This window comes from Saccopteryx bilineata, chromosome 1 (genome assembly GCF_036850765.1).
Source record: "Saccopteryx bilineata isolate mSacBil1 chromosome 1, mSacBil1_pri_phased_curated, whole genome shotgun sequence".
NCBI classification, from domain to species: domain Eukaryota; kingdom Metazoa; phylum Chordata; class Mammalia; order Chiroptera; family Emballonuridae; genus Saccopteryx; species Saccopteryx bilineata.
The window spans coordinates 20,186,976-20,207,037 of record NC_089490.1 but is presented as its reverse complement, the minus strand read 5'-3'; the positions used below and the strand labels follow the sequence as shown (position 1 = coordinate 20,207,037).

Below are 20,062 nucleotides of genomic sequence, written 5' to 3'. Positions count from 1 at the left end.
TCTACTAAAGTCCCTGCTTCTGCTCTCGCTCCCTCACCATCCATTCTTCATGCAGAGGAATTTTTGAAAATGTGTCAATTGGATGATATCACCTTTCTGCTTTGTAGTCTCTAGTGGAGTCCCTTTTCAGTAAGAGTAAAACCCGAACTTCCTTCCACGGCCTCCACGGTCCTGAAGTCAGACCATGTGCACCTCTCTCCCTTCAACCTCTGTGTTCCAACCAGAGCCTCTCACGTCCCCCGACAACCACACTCATCAGGGCAGGGTTCACCTGTCCCCCCGCCAGGAATATTCTTGACCTTTCCTCAGGTAACCGGGAAACACCACTCGGATCTGACAGAACCCTGACCTCCCCACATGTTAAACAGGCTCCCATCTAGGCTGTACAGCCAAAACAAGGACAAAGTAATTTTAAGGCACAGGACAAATGTACCAATAATTAAACTTTATTTTTGAATAAATTTAGAAACTTTTCTTTTTAAATGCTCAAAATCTAGATGGGATTATGGAAAAACAAAGATAATAATATAAGACAAAGAGAGTATTGCTTATTTCCTCCTTCATAGATTTTCCAAGTTTTTCTTTTTAAGCCTTTAGAATTTTCACTTTTACCAAATTTATAGGTAAAAGAGGAAAATATGCTGTTTTATGAGCTAGGTATTACCACTACCCTTTCCAAAACCCCTCAAAATTGACTTAAAAGTCTGTTTCCCCCCTGCTGCACCCGTCTCCGAGCCCCGGAAGAAACTCACGTCTGAAGCACACCAGTCCTGCATCATGGAGATGACGTGTGTCAGTTTCATCTGCAGCGTGAAGGCTGCTTCCCACTCCGGCTCCATTTCAATATGCTGTCCTACTTGGCGCGTAATTGGGTCCATTCCCTTAAAGAAAGTGAAGAGATTTTAAACGAATTAAAATTATACTTGTTCTCCTACATGGAAACTTAAACATCTGTTTGTTGTTCCACTTATTCATGTCATCACTGGCTGCTTCTTGTACGTGCCCTGACCCGGAATCAAACCTGCAACCTTGGCATGTCGGGATGATGCTCTACCAACTGAGCTAATCAGCCTCGATCCAACTTCTTCTTTTATTAAAGACTTTTTTTATTGATTTTACAGGAAAAGGAGAGAAAAGTACAACTCATAACTGCTTTACTTCAGTTGTTCATTGATCACCTGTCGTATGTATCTTGACCAGGCAAGTCCAGGGTTTCAAACTGGTGATCTCAGCATTCCAGGTCAATGCTTTATCCACTGTGCCACCATAGGCTAGGCCAGACCAACTTCTTAAATTACATATTTATATAACATTGTCTAAAATGTAATTTAAAATCCCACTTCTATTTTAGATCTGTCATCTATAGGAAAATTATTCAAAGATATCTGACAGGCTTTTAAAATACTGAAGCAACTATGAGTTGACACACTTCTAATTCCCCTCCTCTGTAAAATCAATTAATAAAATCATTAAAAATATATATTATTTGCCTGACCAGGTGGTGGTGCAGTGGATACAGTGTCAACCTAAGACCCTGAGGTCCCAGGTTCAAAACCCCAAGGTTGCCAGCTGAGCACGGGCTCACCAGCTTGCGTGCAGGGTCGCTGGCTTGAGTGTGGGATCATAGATATGACCCCATGGTCGCTGGCTTGAGCCCAAGGCCACTGGCTTGAGCAAGGGGTCACTGGCTTTGCTTGAGCCCCATGGTCAAGGCACATGTGAAAAAGCAATCAATGAACAACTCAAGTCCCACAACTACGAGTTGATACTTCTCATCTCTCTCCCTTTCTGTCTGCCTGTCCCTGTCTGTACCACCCTTTCCTTTGCTAAAAATAAAAAATTATATATAATTGAATTTATAAATATATTTTAAAATTCTTATTTTAGTTTTCATTTTAGTTTTTTTACAGGGACAGAGAGTCAAAGAGAGGGACAGATAGGGACAGACAGGAACGGTGAGAGACGAGAAGCACTAATCATCAGTTTCTCATTGTGACACCATAGTTGTTCATTGATTGCTTTCTCATATGTGCCTTAACCAGCTTTTAGTTAAAGCTGGTTAAATATGCTGGTTGGTTTCTGCTTCCAGTTTCTATTTTGTATATGGGGTATTTCCGAGAGAGAATCACGGTAATAAACAGAGGGGAAAAGGTCTATCCTGTGACCTTTATATAGTGAATACTATATAGTGAACATATAGTATATACTATATTATATAAATATCACATTAAGAAAAAAGAAATATGGAAATGGCAAAAAGAAGAAAAAACCCAAACATTCTAGTTTCTTAAATAACTGACAGTACTTCTAGTAAGCATATGAAAAATATAAGTCAACTTGCAATTCCCAAAGACAATATTAATGGTGACCAAGAAAGCCTAATACAAAGGGACAGTCGATGCCAGGACCTTCGTGTGGATGCCTTCACTTTACACCTTTCTAAGAGTTTCTAGTTCCAGAGCAGCTTCTTGGTCCAAACTGTAGCCATCTAAATCATTCCTTTGGAAATGTGTCCAAAATGAAATAAACACATAGACAGAAAGGTGTTCAGTCCAAGGAACAAAAATAAATGAAGGAAGGAAGGAAGGGAGGGAAGAAGGGAGGGAGGGGGGGAGGGAGGAAGGGAGGAAAGGGAGGAAGGGAGGGAGGGAGGGAGAGAGAGAGGGAGGGAGGGAGGAAGGGAGGGAGGGAGGGAGGAAGGGAGGAGGGAGGGAGGAAAGGGAGGAAGGGAGGGAGGAAGGGAAAGTGTTGGTTTATACACACCTGCATACATTTGAGTAATTCCAAAAAGGCATCAAATCCTTCTAGGAACTTCTGCCTCAGATCATCTGACCATTCAGTTGGTTTGCTAATCAACATATACCTTAACAAGACAAAATAGCAATGAATATATGGATAAACGCTGACATTTTACAAGTTGCCACTGGTTTGATAATTAAACAAAAGCTTACTTGAGGTCCAAAATAAGACTCTGAACTCTCCTAAATTTGAAGGCTTGCAAAGCAGTGTATCGTTCAAACTGAAATCTGCCCTGAGCATCTCGGTGTCTCAAATGATCCATGAAAGTCTTAATGATGATGGTCAGCAGGTTTTCCTCCGTGATAAGCATCCGAGCCTAGAACAAAGTGTATCAGAATACATGGCAATCAAAACCTACTTGCTAGGAAGCTAACCAAAGTCACCAACATTGCTTAGAACTTTCAGTTTAAGCCTTTTCAACACACCTATAGAGCAATCTCATAAATGCATTACTGCGTATTTCTTTTTCTTTCTTTCTTTCTTTATTCATTTTTAGAGAGGAGAGAGACAGAGAGGGAGAGAGAGGAGAGAGAGAAGGGGGGAGAGCTGGAAGCATCAACTCCCATATATAACTTGACCAGGCAAGCCCAGGGTTTCGAACCGGCGACCTCAGCATTTCCAGGTCGACACTTTATCCACTGCGCCACCACAGGTCAGGCTACTGTGTATTTCTAAATAACAATTACTTACTCCAACTGCCACTTGTATGAAGCAACAATTATATCAGGAAGAAAGATGCCAGAATGTTAGGAGACAGATCCAAGGCTCATTATTCAAGACAACTCAGGGTAGGGAGGTCTGAACCAGGCTGCAAATTTTCCTTAACCGAGACATTTAGACACCTATGTTATGGTATAATTACTCTAGGATCCAGAGGTTTATCTCACAGATTCTGTAGAACTCAATATAAAACTGTATTTCCTCTTAATCACCTTAGTGGAGATTTATTTTTTGTTTCTAAGTATAAATATAGATATCTGTATATTTTTGAATAAGCAAATACATTTAAATGATACAAAAAACGGTAGAAAAATCAGTCTCCTAGTTCCTGAGGTCACCCTTGCAAAGGCCACATGTTGGCAATTTTCCTGCATATTCTTCCGGAGTTGGTGTATGTGTATATAATGATAAACATACATACACACTTTTATAATACATGGATTAAGTTTTATTAAGTAGATAAAAATGTGGGTACGTATATCTCTTTTCCCACCCAAAGAACAGCATGTTTTAAACACGGTTCTGCATTTTATTTTTTCACGTGTTTTCCACTCATATAAATTACCTCCTTCTTTTTAACTATCGCTAGTTTCTATCTTACTTAGGCCCTTTCTGGTGAAACATTTGTTTTTTCCCCCAGTTTTATGTTATTTATTACAAAAGATGCTTCAACAAGTATCTATATATCTGGAAGCATAATTATAACTTCCTCAGAGTGGAATTACTGGGTTAAAGTACATGTACATTATAGATTTTGACTGATATCATCAAACCTTCCCCTCAAAGAAGTTTACCAATTTATACATCCATGTACAGAGTGTGTCTTTTCCCCTTATGCCCTCAGTAAAGCAATGCAATTTCAAAGTTTTCACTCTACCATTCTGAGGGTTTTAATCCTTTTTGTTTTCTGTGTGCTATCTTAGTTGATTCTGAGGAAGAAGTGAGTATAATGCAATAGCACTGAGCTAAGGAGAAGCTCCATACAGCCTGCTTACAAGCCTTCCAACAGGCGGTAGTTAAGGAAGTTTGGAGGAGTGACAACTTAATGTTGATGGACTGTAGATCTCGCCAACCAAGGCACTCACCAGAAATATCTTAGTTTTAGATGAATGTTAAAAGGGAGGGTTCAGCCTGACCTGTGGTGGCGCAGTGGATAAAGCATCAACCTGGAAATGCTGAGGTTGCTGGTTCAAAACCCTGGCTTCCTGGGTCAAGGCACATACGAGAGTTGATGCTTCCTGCTCCTCCTCTTCTCTCTCTCTCTCACTCACTCTCTCTCTCTGTCTTCCCTCTCTTTAATAAATAAATAAAATCTTTAAAAAAAAAAAAAAGGGAGGGTTCATCCACTATGTGGTTTTGAATTAGATTCTAACTGTCTTTACTGGGTGCCAAATAAAAAAAATCTGTAGGGTGGACTATTAATTAGTACTGTCCCATTAAAGTAGGAAATTATTCAGGCATTTCTACGTCTAAAAAGATAACTAAAGGAGGCATATATTTTCCAAGGTTACATCAGAAAAGAAAAATGAAAAACCAAGTGCTTGGCTTTATTACCACTTGGCTAGACTGTTGTTAACCTTTCAACGTAGTTTTTTCCTTTTTTTAAAAAAATTTTATTTTAGAGAGAGAGGAAGGGAGAGAGAGACAGATAGAAACATGAATCTGACCTGCAACCTTTGCATTTCAGGATGATGCTCTAACCAACCAAGCTATCTGGCCAGGGCTCCAGGTAATTTTCAACATTAAATATCCAACATTATATATATAATTCTAGCACTTCTTATCACTTACCCTAAAAAATACTATACTTGATTTTTATGCTTACAATTCACTTTACTTTAAAAGAAATATTTCCACTATTTACCCTCTAAGTTTTTATTTTATGTAATTCATATTCAGTTTTGTGGTTCAAGGCTCTTACATATCTAACAGCACATTCTCTATTGATTGATTTTAGAGAGAGAGAAACGGGATAGAAAGAGAGAGAGAGAGAAACACTGACTTGCTCCACTTGTCTGTGTCACTGGTTGATTCTTGTACGTGCCCTAACTGGGGATCAAACCTGCAACCTTGGCATATCAGGCTGATGCTTTAACCCAGGAGTCCCCAAACTTTTTACACAGGGGCCAGTTCACTGTCCCTCAGACCGTTGGATGGCTGGACTATAAAAAAAACTATGAACAAACCCCTATGCACACTGCACATATCTTATTTTAAAGTAAAAAAACAAAACAGGAACAAATACAATATTTAAAATAAACAACAAGTAAATTTAAATCAACAAACTGACCAGTATTTCAATGGGAACTATGCTCCTCTCACTGACCATCAATGAAAGAGGTGCCCCTTCCAGAAGTGCAGTGGGGGCAGGATAAACGGCCTCAGGGGGCCACATGCGTAGTTTGGGGATTCCTACTTTAACCAAATGAGCTACTTGGCCAGGGCTGATCACTCTTTTTTTTTTTTTGCATTTTTTTGAAGCTGGAAAGGGGAGAGACAGTCAGACAGACTCCCGCATGCGCCCGACCGGGATCCACCCGGCACGCCCACCAGGGGGCGACGCTCTGCCCACCAGGGGGCGACGCTCTGCCCATCTGGGGCATCGCTCTGTCGCGACCAGAACCACTCTAGCGCCTGAGGCAGAGGCCACAGAGCCATCCCCAGCGCCTGGGCCATCTTTGCTCCAATGGAGCCTTGGCTGCTGGAGGGGAAGAGAGAAACAGAAAGGAAAGAGAGGGGGAGGGGTGGAGAAGCAGATGGGCGCTTCTCCTGTGTGCCCTGGCCGGGAATCGAACCCGGGACTTCTGCACGCCAGGCCGACGCTCTACCACTGAGCCAACTGGCCAGGGCTTGATTACTCTTTTTTGATGTAAGTTATTCTTAGTAAGTTAGCAACATACCTCTAAGAAGTAAAAAAAAGGAAAAAGAAAAAATGGGTTAAAGAAGAAATCACAAAGAAACTTAGTTTCATGAACTGAATAATAAAAACATGACATAAAGTAGGCTGCAGCTATAATATTGTTTAGATGGGAATTAAGCCTTAAACGCACTCACCAGGAAAGAAAGGCGGTCATCATGAGGTGAATAAAATAAAAACATTTTCTCATTCTTGATTGCAGGGGAAAACTTATTATTTCACTATTATGTATAATGTTTGCTTTGCATTTTTGTTTTTTGTTTTGGTTTTAGGTGCTGTATCAGATTAAAGTTCTTTTTCATTCCTAGTTTGCTATAAGGCTTTTGTTTTTGTTTTTTTTAAAGATTTTCTTTATTAATTTTACCTGAAGGTAAAGGGGGGTGGAGCGAGAAGTATCAACTCATCACTGCTTCACTTTAGCTGTTCATTGGTTGCTTGTCGTATGTGCCTTGACCAGACAAGCCCAAGGTTTTGAACCAAAGGCCTCAGCATTCCCGGTTGACACTATTATTCACTGTGCCACCACAGGCCAGGCAATGAGGTATATATACTTTGTCTTAATTCATGAGTTAAGTTTTTAATTTTAATTACTTCAGAGAAAGCATTAGATATGACTTTCCCATTCTTCTGCCTGTTAAGGTGAATTATGCCAGTTGAGCTTCTCCAAACGTTATACTGCTCTTGGATTAAGGAAATAAACCGAACTTAATTGTGATATATTCTCTCTTTTTTTATATAACTTGATTCGAATTGTGTAACCTCATTTGTGGTAATTTTCTTTTCTTGTAATTGCTTAGCTGGGTTTTGGTATCAAGATGACAGAGAACTCAATTAAATTGGCATGGACATTCTCTGTCTCTGTCTTCCAGAAAATCTTACATAACACAGAAGTTATTTCTTTCTTAAATATTTAGAAGAATTCCCAAGTGCAGCCACTTGGGCCTGGTGATTTATGAGAAGATTTTAAAACTAATTAAAATTTTCCCCTGGCCTGTGGTGGCGCAATAGATAAAGTGTTGACCTGGCCTGACCAGGCGGTGGCGCAGTGGATAGAGCGTCGGACTGGGATGCGGAAGGACCCAGGTTCGAGACCCCGAGGTCGCCAGCTTGAGCGTGGGCTCATCTGGTTTGAGCAAAAAGCCCACCAGCTTGAACCCAAGGTCGCTGGCTCCAGCAAAGGGTTACTCGGTCTGCTGAAGGCCCACGGTCAAGGCACATATGAGAGGGCAGTCAATGAACAACTAAGGTGTTGCAACGCACAATGAAAAACTAATGATTGATGCTTCTCATCTCTCTTCGTCCCTGTCTATCCCTCTCTCTGACTCACTCTCTGTCTCTGTAATAAATAAATAAATTAAAAAAAAAAAAAAAAAAGTGTTGACCTGGAATGCTGAGGTCACCAGTTCGAAACCCTGGGCTTGCCTGGTCAAGGCACATCCGGGAAGCAATTCCTGAGTTGATGCTTCCCACTCCTCCGCTGACCTTCGCTCTGTCTTAAAAAATATTCTATTTCTTGTTTCTCTTTTAATAATTTTTATTTTTTCTTAGGAATTTCTTTTCATTTCATTCAGATTTCACAAAGTTGGTCCTCATTGTCTTTTTTAAAAAATTTCTTCCTTTTAAATTCATTTTTAAAATTTTTATTTGATTTTAGAAAGAGGGGGGAGAGAGAGAGAAAGAAGTGAGAGAAACATTAACTTGTTGCTCTACTTATTTATGCAGTCATTGGTTGATTATGTGCCTTGACTGGGATCGAACCTGCCACCTTGGCATGTTGGGACAATTCTGTAGCCAACTAAGCCATCTGGCCAGAGCCTTAGTAATGTTTTATTTTCTATTTAATATCTGCAAGATCTATAGTTTTGTTTCAATTTAAATTTTTCTGCTTTTCTTATGGCTTTTTCAAAGTACCAAGTTTTTTTGTTGATTTTTCTCTTCTGTACATTTACTTTGTTTTATTATTTAATTTCTGCTCCTTAGTATTTCCTGCGCTTTATTATTTCCCCTTTTCACTTTCTTTAGACAAAAGACGTCGTACGTTGTTACAACGGCCTTCAAAGTCTAGCACTGCCGTCTCCTACCGGCACCCGTCCTCAAACTCGCGGACCATTCCCCCCTCACTTTAGCAACACTAGCTTGTTCTGGTGCTTTCTTCCAAAACACCACGTGCATATTCATGTCAGAACTTGAGTACTTGCTGTTCCTGCCACTTAGGAGTCGCTCTACCAGTTAGTCACAGCACTCACTGTCTCATTCCTTCAGGTCTCTGTTCCAACACTTCTCTGAGGGGCCTTCCTGCTAACCTTGTATAAAATATATATATATATATATTTTTTAGATATTTTTATTAATTTTTATAGAGACAGGAGAGAGAGAGAGAAAAGGGGGGAGGAGCAGGAAGCATCAACTTCCATATGTGCCTTGATCAGGCAAGCCCAGGGTTTTGAACCAGGGACCTCAGCATTCCAGGTTGACGCTTTATCCACTGCGCCACCACAGGTCAGGCTTGTATAAAATATAACTCCTTCACTGATACTCCCCTTAACCTGCTCTGCTTTCCTACTTCATAGAACTTATCAATACTTGGCTTATAATAAAGAGTATGCTATTTTTTGTACTTTTCCCCAATTAGACTATAAATCCCACACGAACAGGACCTCTTGTCTGTTTTGTTTGCTGCTGCATTTATCCCCAGAGCCCCAAATAGAGCCTAGTTAATAAAAGTGCTAAATAGGTTTTGAATAAATACATATATTATTTTTCTAGTGCTACTAAAGGAGTCAGACAAGAAACAAAACACTGAAATATTAGAAGAAAACTAAAATTATGTGCAATTAGAACTTAGAAGGAATCAACACAAAATACTAGAAGAAATGTTAAAATCAGATTCCTGCTTACCTAGCCATAGCCAGATTTAAAATGTAAATAATTTAGTACATCAAAAATATAAAACATATACTCATTTTTAAACTAAGACCCAAAACAACAGAGCTACGAAGCTTTTACTGAACATAAAACAACACGAATAAATGAAAACATTTTATGTTCCTAGATGGAAATACTCAATATTGCAAAGACACCAGTTCTTCCCAAATTATCTATAAGTACAGTAACTTTTCAGTGAAAATTCTAGTGTTTTTGAAATGGACAAACTCATTTTAGTTCATCTTTAAAGATAAAAAGGCCTAAGAATAATTAAGAAAAATTTGGGAAAGAGTAACAAAATGAAATTTAGCTATCTAAGTCAGAGATTTTCAACCTTTTTCCTGTCATGGCACACATATACTAATTAATAAAATTCTACAGCAATATTTTAATAAAATTTTGCCAATCTGACAAAAATATAGGTAAATTCATTCATACTAGATAATTATTCCTGTGCTGCCTATTGTCACCTTTTGTTTTTTTTTACAGATAGAGAGTCAGAGAGAGGGATAGATAGGGACAGACAGACAGGAACGGAGAGAGATGAGAAGCATCAATCATCAGTTTTTCATTGTGACACCTTAGTTGTTCATTGATTGCTTTCTCATATGTGCCTTGACCGTGGGCCTTCAGCAGACCAAGTAACCCCTTGCTCGAGCCAGCAACCTTGGGTCCAAGCTGGTGAGCTTTGCTCAAACCAGATGAGCTCGCGCTCAAGCTGGCGACCCTGGGGTCTTGAACCTGGGTCCTCGGCATCCCAGTCCGACACTCTATCCACTGCGCCACTGCCTGATCAGGCTATTGTCACTTTTTAATTGACAATCTATGGGAAAAGAAGTCAATGTCCCTGACTAAATAGGTATTGCATGTTTTAAAAATCCTTGTGGCACAATTGTTGAAAATCGCTGCTGTAAGTTCTAAAAATGGCTTATTAAACTAAAATTATTAAAACTGGGTACTGGCATGAAAATGGACAAAAAGATAAGTGAAGAGAGACGCAGATTTAAGTACCCATGGGATTATCTGAGGCGTCTCAGGCTTATCCCTGGCTAGACCTAAAGCACCTCCCTTATCTGCACAAGTCCTCCTCCTTCATCCTCCGAAACGCCCCAGGCAGCCGGCACAACACCCACTTGGATGCCAAATCAGAAACCTGGGGTTCATCTTTGCACTTCTCCTTCAACCAACAACCAATCATTCACCAATCCGAGTGTCCCTCAAACCCAACATCTGGCCGGTTCTATCTACATACTAGGTTCTACCTAAGTATCTCCCAGAACTCTTAAACCCTCCGCAACAATCCCAGGTCAAGTTACCATCAGTTCCTGTTTGGGTCACTGCACTGGATTCCAATTACGTTCCCACACTCATTCTTGCCCCACCAATTTGTTCTCCAAACAGTGTGATCTTTTAAAAACCACATGTGATAGTTAAGTGTCAATTAAAATTCTTAAAATGCCTTTCCGTGCTCTTAGATAAAAACCAAAATTCTTAATTAGTCCATAATAATATTTTATTAATGGGGAAATAGACTTCAACAGCTTCAAATGCACTAGAATATACCCTTGAACACAGAAGTTATTCGGGGGAAAAAGTCATTAAATGAATAGAAAATATACCTGGTTGGTAAAATCACTACAGAATCCTCTTAAATCTGTACAATTTGGACCTTTCCTATGATTCTGGTCTCGTTTCATTCCACGCTCAAGGATCCAGAACCATACTGGCTTTGTGCTCCCTGTTGGGAACTTTTCTACTTCAGGGCTTTCCTAAGTGCTAGTCCCTCTCATGGACTTCCCTTTGTGAACCTGCACAAAGGCCCCTCAGAGTCCCCTTGTGAACTGTGGGAAAAGGTCAGATCTTGCAAAAGAGCCTAAAGCTTCAATTTCCATATCATTTTAATCAACCATGCATGTGAGTCTTTCCCTCTACTGTTAAGTTCCATAAGGGCAAGGTCCACATCTGCTTTTGTTCACCAGTTCATTCCCAAAGCCTAGAACTGTACCCAATAAATAATAGGTACTCAATACATTCTTGTTAAATAAGTTAAATGAATTTTAATTACTGAACTAAATGAATTTTAATTACTAAAGCAGTGATGCCCTCCGGAGCAATTAGTGACACTCAGAACAAGACCAACTAATCCTCTCAATTCTAGTGTCTTCGCTACCCCTTCCCCTCTTAAGGGGGAAGGGACTTCTCAAACTGTAACATTATATACAATATATTGTTTCTAATGGGTAAATTTGTTAAACCAATCAGTTTAACTGGTCAGTTTAAAACCTTGGGGAAGCACTATGGGATAGCACAGATAGATTAAGGTAAACCACTTTGCCCGCCCAGACTACATGTTAGAGGATATGTTCTAGCACAGTTGCAAGTGTCTGAAGTCTGATTGCCCATTAAGAAAATATTCTATTTGGGAATACACAGATCTTGGTTATCTTATTTCAACGTTTTACTTCTGGGTAATGAAAAACAAAAAAGTTCTTAGTCTTTCAGTACTTACAAGTGAAGGGACTGTGAATATCTGAACCGAGAGGTCTGCGACCGAAAACTCTCTGTCGTGGTCATCTGTCACATAATCACTCTGCAAACGCTCATAGTTCTATTAAGAAGGCAAAAAAAAGGCAAGGAGTGCCAGCTCTCAGTTACTAAGAAAGGACAAGCACTACTCACCAGAGTAGGTGCGGTGAAGAACTGGACAGACAGAGCAGTCACGGACACTGCTCGCTCGTGATCATCCTCCATAAAATCTCTCTGCAACTGCTGGTAATTCTAAACAACAAGGGGGAGATTCACCTCTAATCCACATTGACCAAAGGCTTAAGGATTATAATGACAAATCAGTGCTGGAGGAGTCAACGAGATAACACTATACGAATGATAACTGGAATGATTTCTATCAAATAAACTGAGTATAAATACTGATTCACTAAATAATCTGTGCAAACACAAACGGCAGTTTATAAGCTGAAAGGAGTAACAGCCACGAGGCTCCTGGCCACCCCTGTGTACTGCTGGGCTGGACCACAGCACTCTACACTGTCACTGACAGAACCAGACTGCACTACTTCTGGATACACATCAGTCACCTGATGGCTCTTGCAAAATACGCGTGCTTGGGCCCCACTGCTGATGAATCCGCTTCAGTAGGTTTGGAAATAGAACACAAACACATGTATTTTGCAAGAAATCCCAGATGATTCTAACATACTTCCTTGGTTAAGAACTCCTAATTTAGGTGAGTTAAAAAACAAACAAACAAACAAAAGAAACCCCTCAGTTAGCTTAATCACATGCTGCTAAAAGGGAGAACATAATTCAACAATATCAACAAACTAGACTTCGTGATTCTTGAATCATATCCATATATTCTTACTGTTTCAACTAAGATGATCTCTTGCATAATAGAATACCATAATTCATAATGGGTAGGTTTAAATTCATTTATTGTTTCATATCATATACATGAATAGTCATATTATCATGGCAGATGAGTAATAAGAAAAGTCTCCCTGAATTTTATTCAATTGACAAAAGACAAAAAGATCATTTATGAAGTTTCTTAGAATTTAAAATCAACACACTGATGTATTACTATTAGCTGCTAATTTTACAAAGCCTGGCTATAACCACGGGCAACTATTTTGTTAATCTTCAAATCTGAGAAATGACTTACCTTTGCAAACCGAATTGCAAACAGTTTCTTGTATTTCAAATCCATAAGTAGACTGCTCATGAACAACTGATGGTACACACTCCTAGCACCTTTAACAAAAAGAGCAGATATATAAGATAAGGATATACATTCTTGAAGTTTTTATATGCTCAACTATATTTTAAATCTCAAAAGCAAAACTCTACATGTATAAAATATTTATAACCTACTTCTTAAAAAAAAAAAATCCATTTTTGCCTGTTGGTGGCACAGTAGATAGAGCATCGACTTGGAACGCTGAAATCCCAGGTTCAAAACCTCGAGGTCCCTGGCTTTAGCGGGGGCTCATCCGCCTTGAGTACAGACTTGCCAGTTTGTGTGGGGGTCATCGGCTTGAAGCCCAAGGTCACTGGCGTGGCTTGAGCCCCCCCCCCCCACCATCAAGGCACATATGAGAAGCAATGAACAACTCAAGTGATGTAACTATGAGTTGATGCTTCTCATCTCTCTCCCTTTGTGTCTTTCTCCTCTTTCTCAAAAAAAATAAAAAATAAAAAATCAGTTTTTATAAATACAGTTTCTAACAAAATTTAAAGGTTATTTAATTTAGGTCATGGATTCCAAAATCTTTTCCCCTTCCCCAAAGAATAAGACTGCATGTGCTAATTCTATAAACCATACTTATTAAATACCTTCCCAAATGAGGAGAATAAAAAAAAGAAGGAACACTTTAACATCTATCCTAGCTACCTATCTAAACTACCTATGTAGGTTCCCTTATAGCTTGAAAGTAGTTAAAAGATTCACCTTTCCACAATTTGGAATCATTAAGCATCAATCTATCCACGAGAGATGAGTTTTCACCATCTGGCCCTTCTTGTAAACCAACTTGACATAATATTCGACGAAGACCATCTTAAAACAGGAGGGAAAGTAGACATGAAATAGTAATTTCCAATATTAAAGTAAAATGGCATTTTAGTAGAAATGTTCAAATGGATCTATGGAGTTTTACTTGTTTTATTAAAAGTCAAATTTATTAAAAAAAAGTAAACATATTAACTCTTTTATTAATATTTTCATAAAAAGGAGAACAATTCCAAATCTTGCATTCTTTACCAACTCTTATTCCAGAACATCAAAATATTTGTCTATCAGAAAGGCATTACCTGTGGTGCTGTACAGAATTAAAGAGCAAAGCAGATAAAAACCGCTGAAATAAACATAATTTTTCAAACACCAATGCTAATTAAATCGTATTATAGCAAAATTATATAGGTATTACATAAAATTGTGCTATATTTAAAACAAAAAAGGCATGACCTCGGTGCCGTAATATGTACCAGTCAGTCCTTTTTATCAATGACACGCAAAATTTCCTTCATCTTTAAATAAAATTTTACTGTGTATCTATCTAGGTGAACCTACTATGTGAGAGGCACAGAAAACAAATTCTTACATTCTCTCAATATTAAATTTTTTTAAAGTTGCTCAAATATTGATATAAGCATTAATATAACCAAAACTTTAATGCTTTTTTGCTCATAGTTTATATTTAAAATCACTGTTTAGACTTCTACAAGTATGTAAAATAATCAGAAAAAACAACAGTAATTTTTACTATAGCACATACATGGCATATAGGTTATCTAAAGAAAAACATCAAACCTTAAAAAAATAAGAATAAGAAAAATAATTGGAAAGACATTTATAAGGTAAGCAAATATGTTCTCCTAAGTCTCTACACCTTATTTTTATGTGGTGGTTCAGTGTGACAATGCTCTTTGTAATAGCCTTTCAACACATACTTTAGAAATTTCCTTTACTTAAATGTTAGAATGTCACTTATCCACACTGCCTCTCTTACCCGAAGAACAATATATGACAGACAGTTTCAATCTATTCCTGTTTTACTCTTTGGTGTTATACACCAAACTTGTAATTTTGGCATTGGACATGAGGATTCTAATTCTGTTTGGACATGAGGATTCTAATTCTGATACCCTTATATTTTAAAAATTATCTAATTTGTATATTGTAGAAAAACAAAAAACTAAATCAGTACTTCAAATCTGCAAATTTTCAGAGTTGCAAATTATTGGTAACCAAAAGTTACAGGAGTCAAAACAAAGAAAGATATCAACATTAGTGTTTTATTCTTTAACCATGAACCATTTAGGTTTTATTTACAGTAGTACTTTCCAGCTTGCTAAATAAACAGTTTCACAGATGCTCTATTTTTAAAAAAATGTTATATACAAGTTTGTGAGATTTAGATTTCACTGGCATATATATTAAAGTCACAATGGTTAAAACCCAGTGTATCCTGCATTTATTTGAACACAAAATCCTCTGTATGCATATAAAAAAAAATCTTGTGGATCAATACTGGAAAACAGGTTTTCTGTGCACAAGTTTTTCTGAGATGGTATTTTAAAATGTGACATTAAAGCAAAAATTAGTTCCACTGACATTTTTTCCAAAACAGTTTTGCAAGGACATATAAGCGTATCTGTAAGTCAAGTAGCACAAGCTTTTATTAACCTACCTGAATATCCAATAATGCTTCCCAGCCAAGACAAAAGTTTCAAACCAAAATTCTGATGTGCGACAATAGATGAATGCATAACTTGAACTTTAAGTGGCTTTGTCTGTCTACTGGTATTTCTCTTAAAAAGAAATGGCAGGATGAAAAACAAATTTTTTTTGGAAAAAAGTATTTTTATTTCATATATCTACAAACTGTTATGATTTTTATTTTGTTTATAATAACCATCCTCATGGGTATGAGATGGTATCTCATTGTGATTTTATTTGCGTTTCCCCAATGATTGATCATTAGCAATGATTAGCAATACTTGCATTGTTTATTGGCAATTTGCATATCTTCTTTAAAGAAGTATCTATTTAGTCTACCAAATCTTCTTATTTAACAGGTCCTCCCCATTGTTTTTTTAATCATCTTTCTATGCTCCCATTTGATCTCACCTCCATTTTGACAGGTATGAAATCTCTGTCATTTCACTGATTACTGGTAAGTTTGAGTCTCGTTTCATTCATATCGACCACCTACATTTTCTCTGCTGTGATTTCTTTTTTTAATCTTACGACCCTTTTTCTATTTTGTTACCTGTTCCCCACTTCATAATCTATAAATATCATAAACATTAACTGTCTACCCTATATGTTAGAAATAATTTTTCTAAATCTATTTTGTTTATTGACCTTGTTTACAGAGTATTTTGCTATGCAATTTTTTTACATAGTCAAAAAATGTTTCTTTTCTAACTCCTTCGGTCCTAATCTTGGTTAAGAAGTTCTCCTCCTCCCTTCAAACGCACAGATTGTTTTCAAGATTTCCCTCAGACTAGTACTGACCTCTGGTCTTTGTATTATATATTATGAACACATCTATGCAAACGCCACCAAAGATTACAAGCACTAATTTTTTTAAAAAGGAAAAATTTTAATGATACTACTAAACATATAAGTTATGAGGTAACAATGAAAAGGGGGAAAAAACCCTTCCCTTTACCCAGATTCATGTATTGGAAACATTTTATTCCAAGTGCCATGTCCTTTGCACATTATCTTTCTCCACACACAGACATATGCATTTTTTAAAAATAAGCCAAACCACTGAGGCTAAGATATACGCATCATGCATCAAGTCTCCTTCTCCCTAAATACTTTAGGAAACAGTTCCTAAGGACGGAAATGTTCTTTAACATAATCACAGTATAGTTTCTGATGCATTACTCAATTAAATATGTCCCAATAACAAGGAAGAATTTCTTAAATAATACATAAAATGTATAATTCAGAGAGAGATATAATTTGCTACATTAAAATTTAAAGCTTTTGCTCAGTGAGAAGCACCAGAAACAAACTTAAAATAAGTCATATATTGGGAAAAGAAATTGGCAACAAAAAAAATCAAAATTTATATTATCTCATAAATAAGTTTTTAAAATGACAAATAAATAACCCAGCAGAAAAACATGAGTAAGGGTATGAACAGGAAATTCATAGGGAACTTAAATGATCAATACAATAAATACGAAATAAGATACTTTATAATGAAGGCAGTGCAAATTTCACTCACAAGTTGCCATTCGTACACATCATCAGGTTGGCAAAAATTTTAACATTTTAACAATATAGTCTTGACAAAACTGTGCAGAAATGGGAACTTTCATATACTGATGGAGATATATATTGTTATTACTATTTGGGAGGCTAATCTGGCAAAATGTAATAAAGCTGAAAATACTCATATACTCAGAAATTCCAGTTTTGGGGTATAAAGCCTAGAGAAACCTTTGCATCTTTGGAACAAGAGGACAAAATAATGTCCACAGCAGGACTCAGAGTCAGAGCGAAACACTGGAAATACCCTGACTGTCCATCAACAAGAGAATGGAGAAAGCACGGTATAGTCATCATGTATCAACACAGATCTAGAAACTAGAAACAACACGGAAATGAAAGGCAAGTTGCAATACATTCCGTATGAATCTTGTTATATAATGTTTAAAGGCTTCCAATCAATATAAAAAATGTTTACAGATATTTAATAGATGAAGTATAACCGTATACATGAGAATGAGAAAATGAATTAATGAAAGTAGTTATCTCTAGCGAAGGGGGAAGTGACATAGGATTAAGGGATAGTACAGGGGCCTCTATACTATTTTATTTATTTAAAAATATGAAAAAAAATGTATAATGTGGGCACACAGGTATTCATTGTTATCTCAATTTTAACAGTATATTAAAAACATTTCACAATATACAGAATTATTTTTTAAAAAGAATATAGGTGAAGGGATTAAGTAAAAACCAACCAACCAACCAAACAAAAACATTCACAGACACAAACAGCAGCACGGTGAGGAAAAGGGGGTGGAAGGAGGTATTAGAGTGCAAACAGGGGATAGATGGTGATGGAGGAGACTTGACTTGGGGTGGTGAGCACACAAGACAACATACAGATGATGTACTATATAGAACTGTACACCTGAAACCTGTAAAATTTTATTAACCAACGTGACCCCAATACATTCAATAAAAGACTTTTAAATAAAAAAGCAGTTACATGGAATAAAAATAACAAACGCTAACTTTTAAAAACAAACTGAAGCGTAAGGAAGTTTCCTTCTAGAGAAATAACACGTATAGTAGCTGCTGTTAAGATATACAGCACAGCCTGACCAGGCGGTGGCGCAGTGGATAGAGCGTCACACTGGGATGCGGAGGACCCAGATTCGAGACCCCAAGGTCGCCAGCTTGAGCGTGGGCTCATCTGGCTTGAGCAAAAAAGCTCACCAGCTTGGACCCAAGGTCGCTGGCTTGAGCAAGGGGTTACTCGGTCTGCTGAAGGCCTGCGGTCAAGGCACATATGAGAAAGCAATCAATGAACAACTAAGGTGTCACAATGAAAAACTGATGATTGATGCTTCTCATCTCTCTCTGTTCCTGTCTGTCTGTCCCTATCTATCCCTCTCTCTGACTCTCTCTCTGTCCCTGTAAAAAAAAAGAAAAAAGAGGCCCTGGCCGGTTTGCTCAGTGGTAGAGCATCGGCCTGGCGTGCGGAAGTCCTGGGTTCGATTCCTGGCCAGGGCACACAGGAGAGGCGCCCATCTGCTTCTCTACCCCTCCCCTTCTCCTTCCTCTCTGTCTCTCTCTTCCCCTTCCGCAGCCGAGGCTCCATTGGAGCAAAGATGGCCCGGGCGCTGGGGATGGCTCCATAGCCTCTGCCTCAGGCACTAGAATGGCTCTGGTCGCAACAGAGTGACGCCCTGGATGGGCAAATCATCGCCCCCTGGTGGGCATGCGGGGTGGATCCCGGTTGGGCGCATGCAAGAGTCTGTCTGACCGCCACCCTCGTTTCCAACTTCAGAAAAATACACACACACACACACACACACACACACACACACACACACACACACAAAAAGATACAGCACATCTTGCTATAAGGTATCAAGTAACAACTTCCCTCAATTCTACTCTTGGTGCTAAAGGCCAGTTTAACTCTCAAAAAAGTACCGTGAAACCCTATCAAAAACACAACAAGACAAAAGCAAAGCTTTCTAAGATGTCTCTGATGGAGAAATACAAAGGCAGAAAATATATGTATGTTATTTAAACATTCACTTTCTGTATTAATCTCATACAGCGTAAGAAACCAGATAAAGCTAAAATGCAATGCTCAAGAAACATCGTTAAACATGATTTTTGGCTGATGTTGGCTTTACATTCATGAAGGCAGAACAATGTTTTCATAAATGCCAAAATATGGAACTAGTTTTAAACTAATAAAGAAAATAATAGTGTGGACATGTTTTAAAATTACTCACCACAATTACTGACTTTGCTTGTTCACAATACTGGAAGTCTCCATATCGAACAGACCTACGTCCCTGTAAACAAAGATATTTAAAATTAACCTGTAAAAACATTCGGTATCAATAACTTTTAACCAGTATATAAATAAACATATTTGAGCATAAACAACTCTAGTCAGTTTTTAATATTTGCAACATTCTATTTATTTATGAAAAGTAAATGAAAGTATTTTCCTTCCTTTTTTTTTTAAGTCTTTTTCTTCAAAGCTACCCCAACATTTTCAAATGTATTTTCCTTCCTTCCTTCCCTCCCTCCCTCCTCCTTTATTCCTTCCTTTCTTCCTTCTCTCCCTCCTCTCTTCTCCTTTTCTTTCGCTAGATCCTGCCTTAGTGCCTTAGGTGTATTTGTACAAACAGCATAGGACACCAGCTCGATGCAGAAAAGGGTCACACCAGTCATTCTGTCCTCATATTAGCAGACAGAGGCCTCCACTATGGAGCCGTCATGGGCACTGGGCACCTTTGAGAACCTGAGCCAGCGCTGCCGCTGCAGCCTGGGGCTTGGTTTGAGCCTCGGCCTCTGCTTGGCAGAGCCTGAGACGGCTGTGATGCAGCCATGAGCACGTTCCCCAACCTTGCGGTGAGGACGCAGGCAAGTCGACTGAGCCTGTGGTCGCCCTGAGATCTTGG

The 20,062-nt window shown here is 38.3% G+C and overlaps 2 protein-coding genes across 5 annotated transcripts in view; both read right to left on the bottom strand.

Annotated features, from left to right (window-relative positions):
- Positions 1–4,673, bottom strand: part of BICRAL (BICRA like chromatin remodeling complex associated protein) — a 215,157-nt gene extending 210,484 nt beyond the window's left edge. Inside the window, exon 1 of the mRNA XM_066249430.1 lies at positions 4,656–4,673. The gene's annotated coding sequence lies outside the window, so the exon portion shown is untranslated. The remainder of the gene's footprint in view (positions 1–4,655) is intronic.
- Positions 1–20,062, bottom strand: part of UBR2 (ubiquitin protein ligase E3 component n-recognin 2) — a 107,748-nt gene that overhangs the window by 52,126 nt on the left and 35,560 nt on the right. For 3 of the 4 annotated variants that reach the window (XM_066248612.1, XM_066248785.1, XM_066248878.1), the window contains exons 7-14: positions 19,385–19,447; positions 15,571–15,691; positions 13,830–13,937; positions 13,044–13,132; positions 11,871–11,969; positions 2,952–3,115; positions 2,764–2,863; positions 753–881 (exon numbers count right to left, since the gene is read on the bottom strand). In XM_066248612.1, the coding sequence (XP_066104709.1) occupies positions 753–881; positions 2,764–2,863; positions 2,952–3,115; positions 11,871–11,969; positions 13,044–13,132; positions 13,830–13,937; positions 15,571–15,691; positions 19,385–19,447 (873 nt within the window). Of the gene's footprint in view, positions 1–752; positions 882–2,763; positions 2,864–2,951; positions 3,116–11,870; positions 11,970–12,040; positions 12,140–13,043; positions 13,133–13,829; positions 13,938–15,570; positions 15,692–19,384; positions 19,448–20,062 lie in introns of all 4 variants that reach the window. The other variant, XM_066248704.1, reaches the window with a different exon arrangement.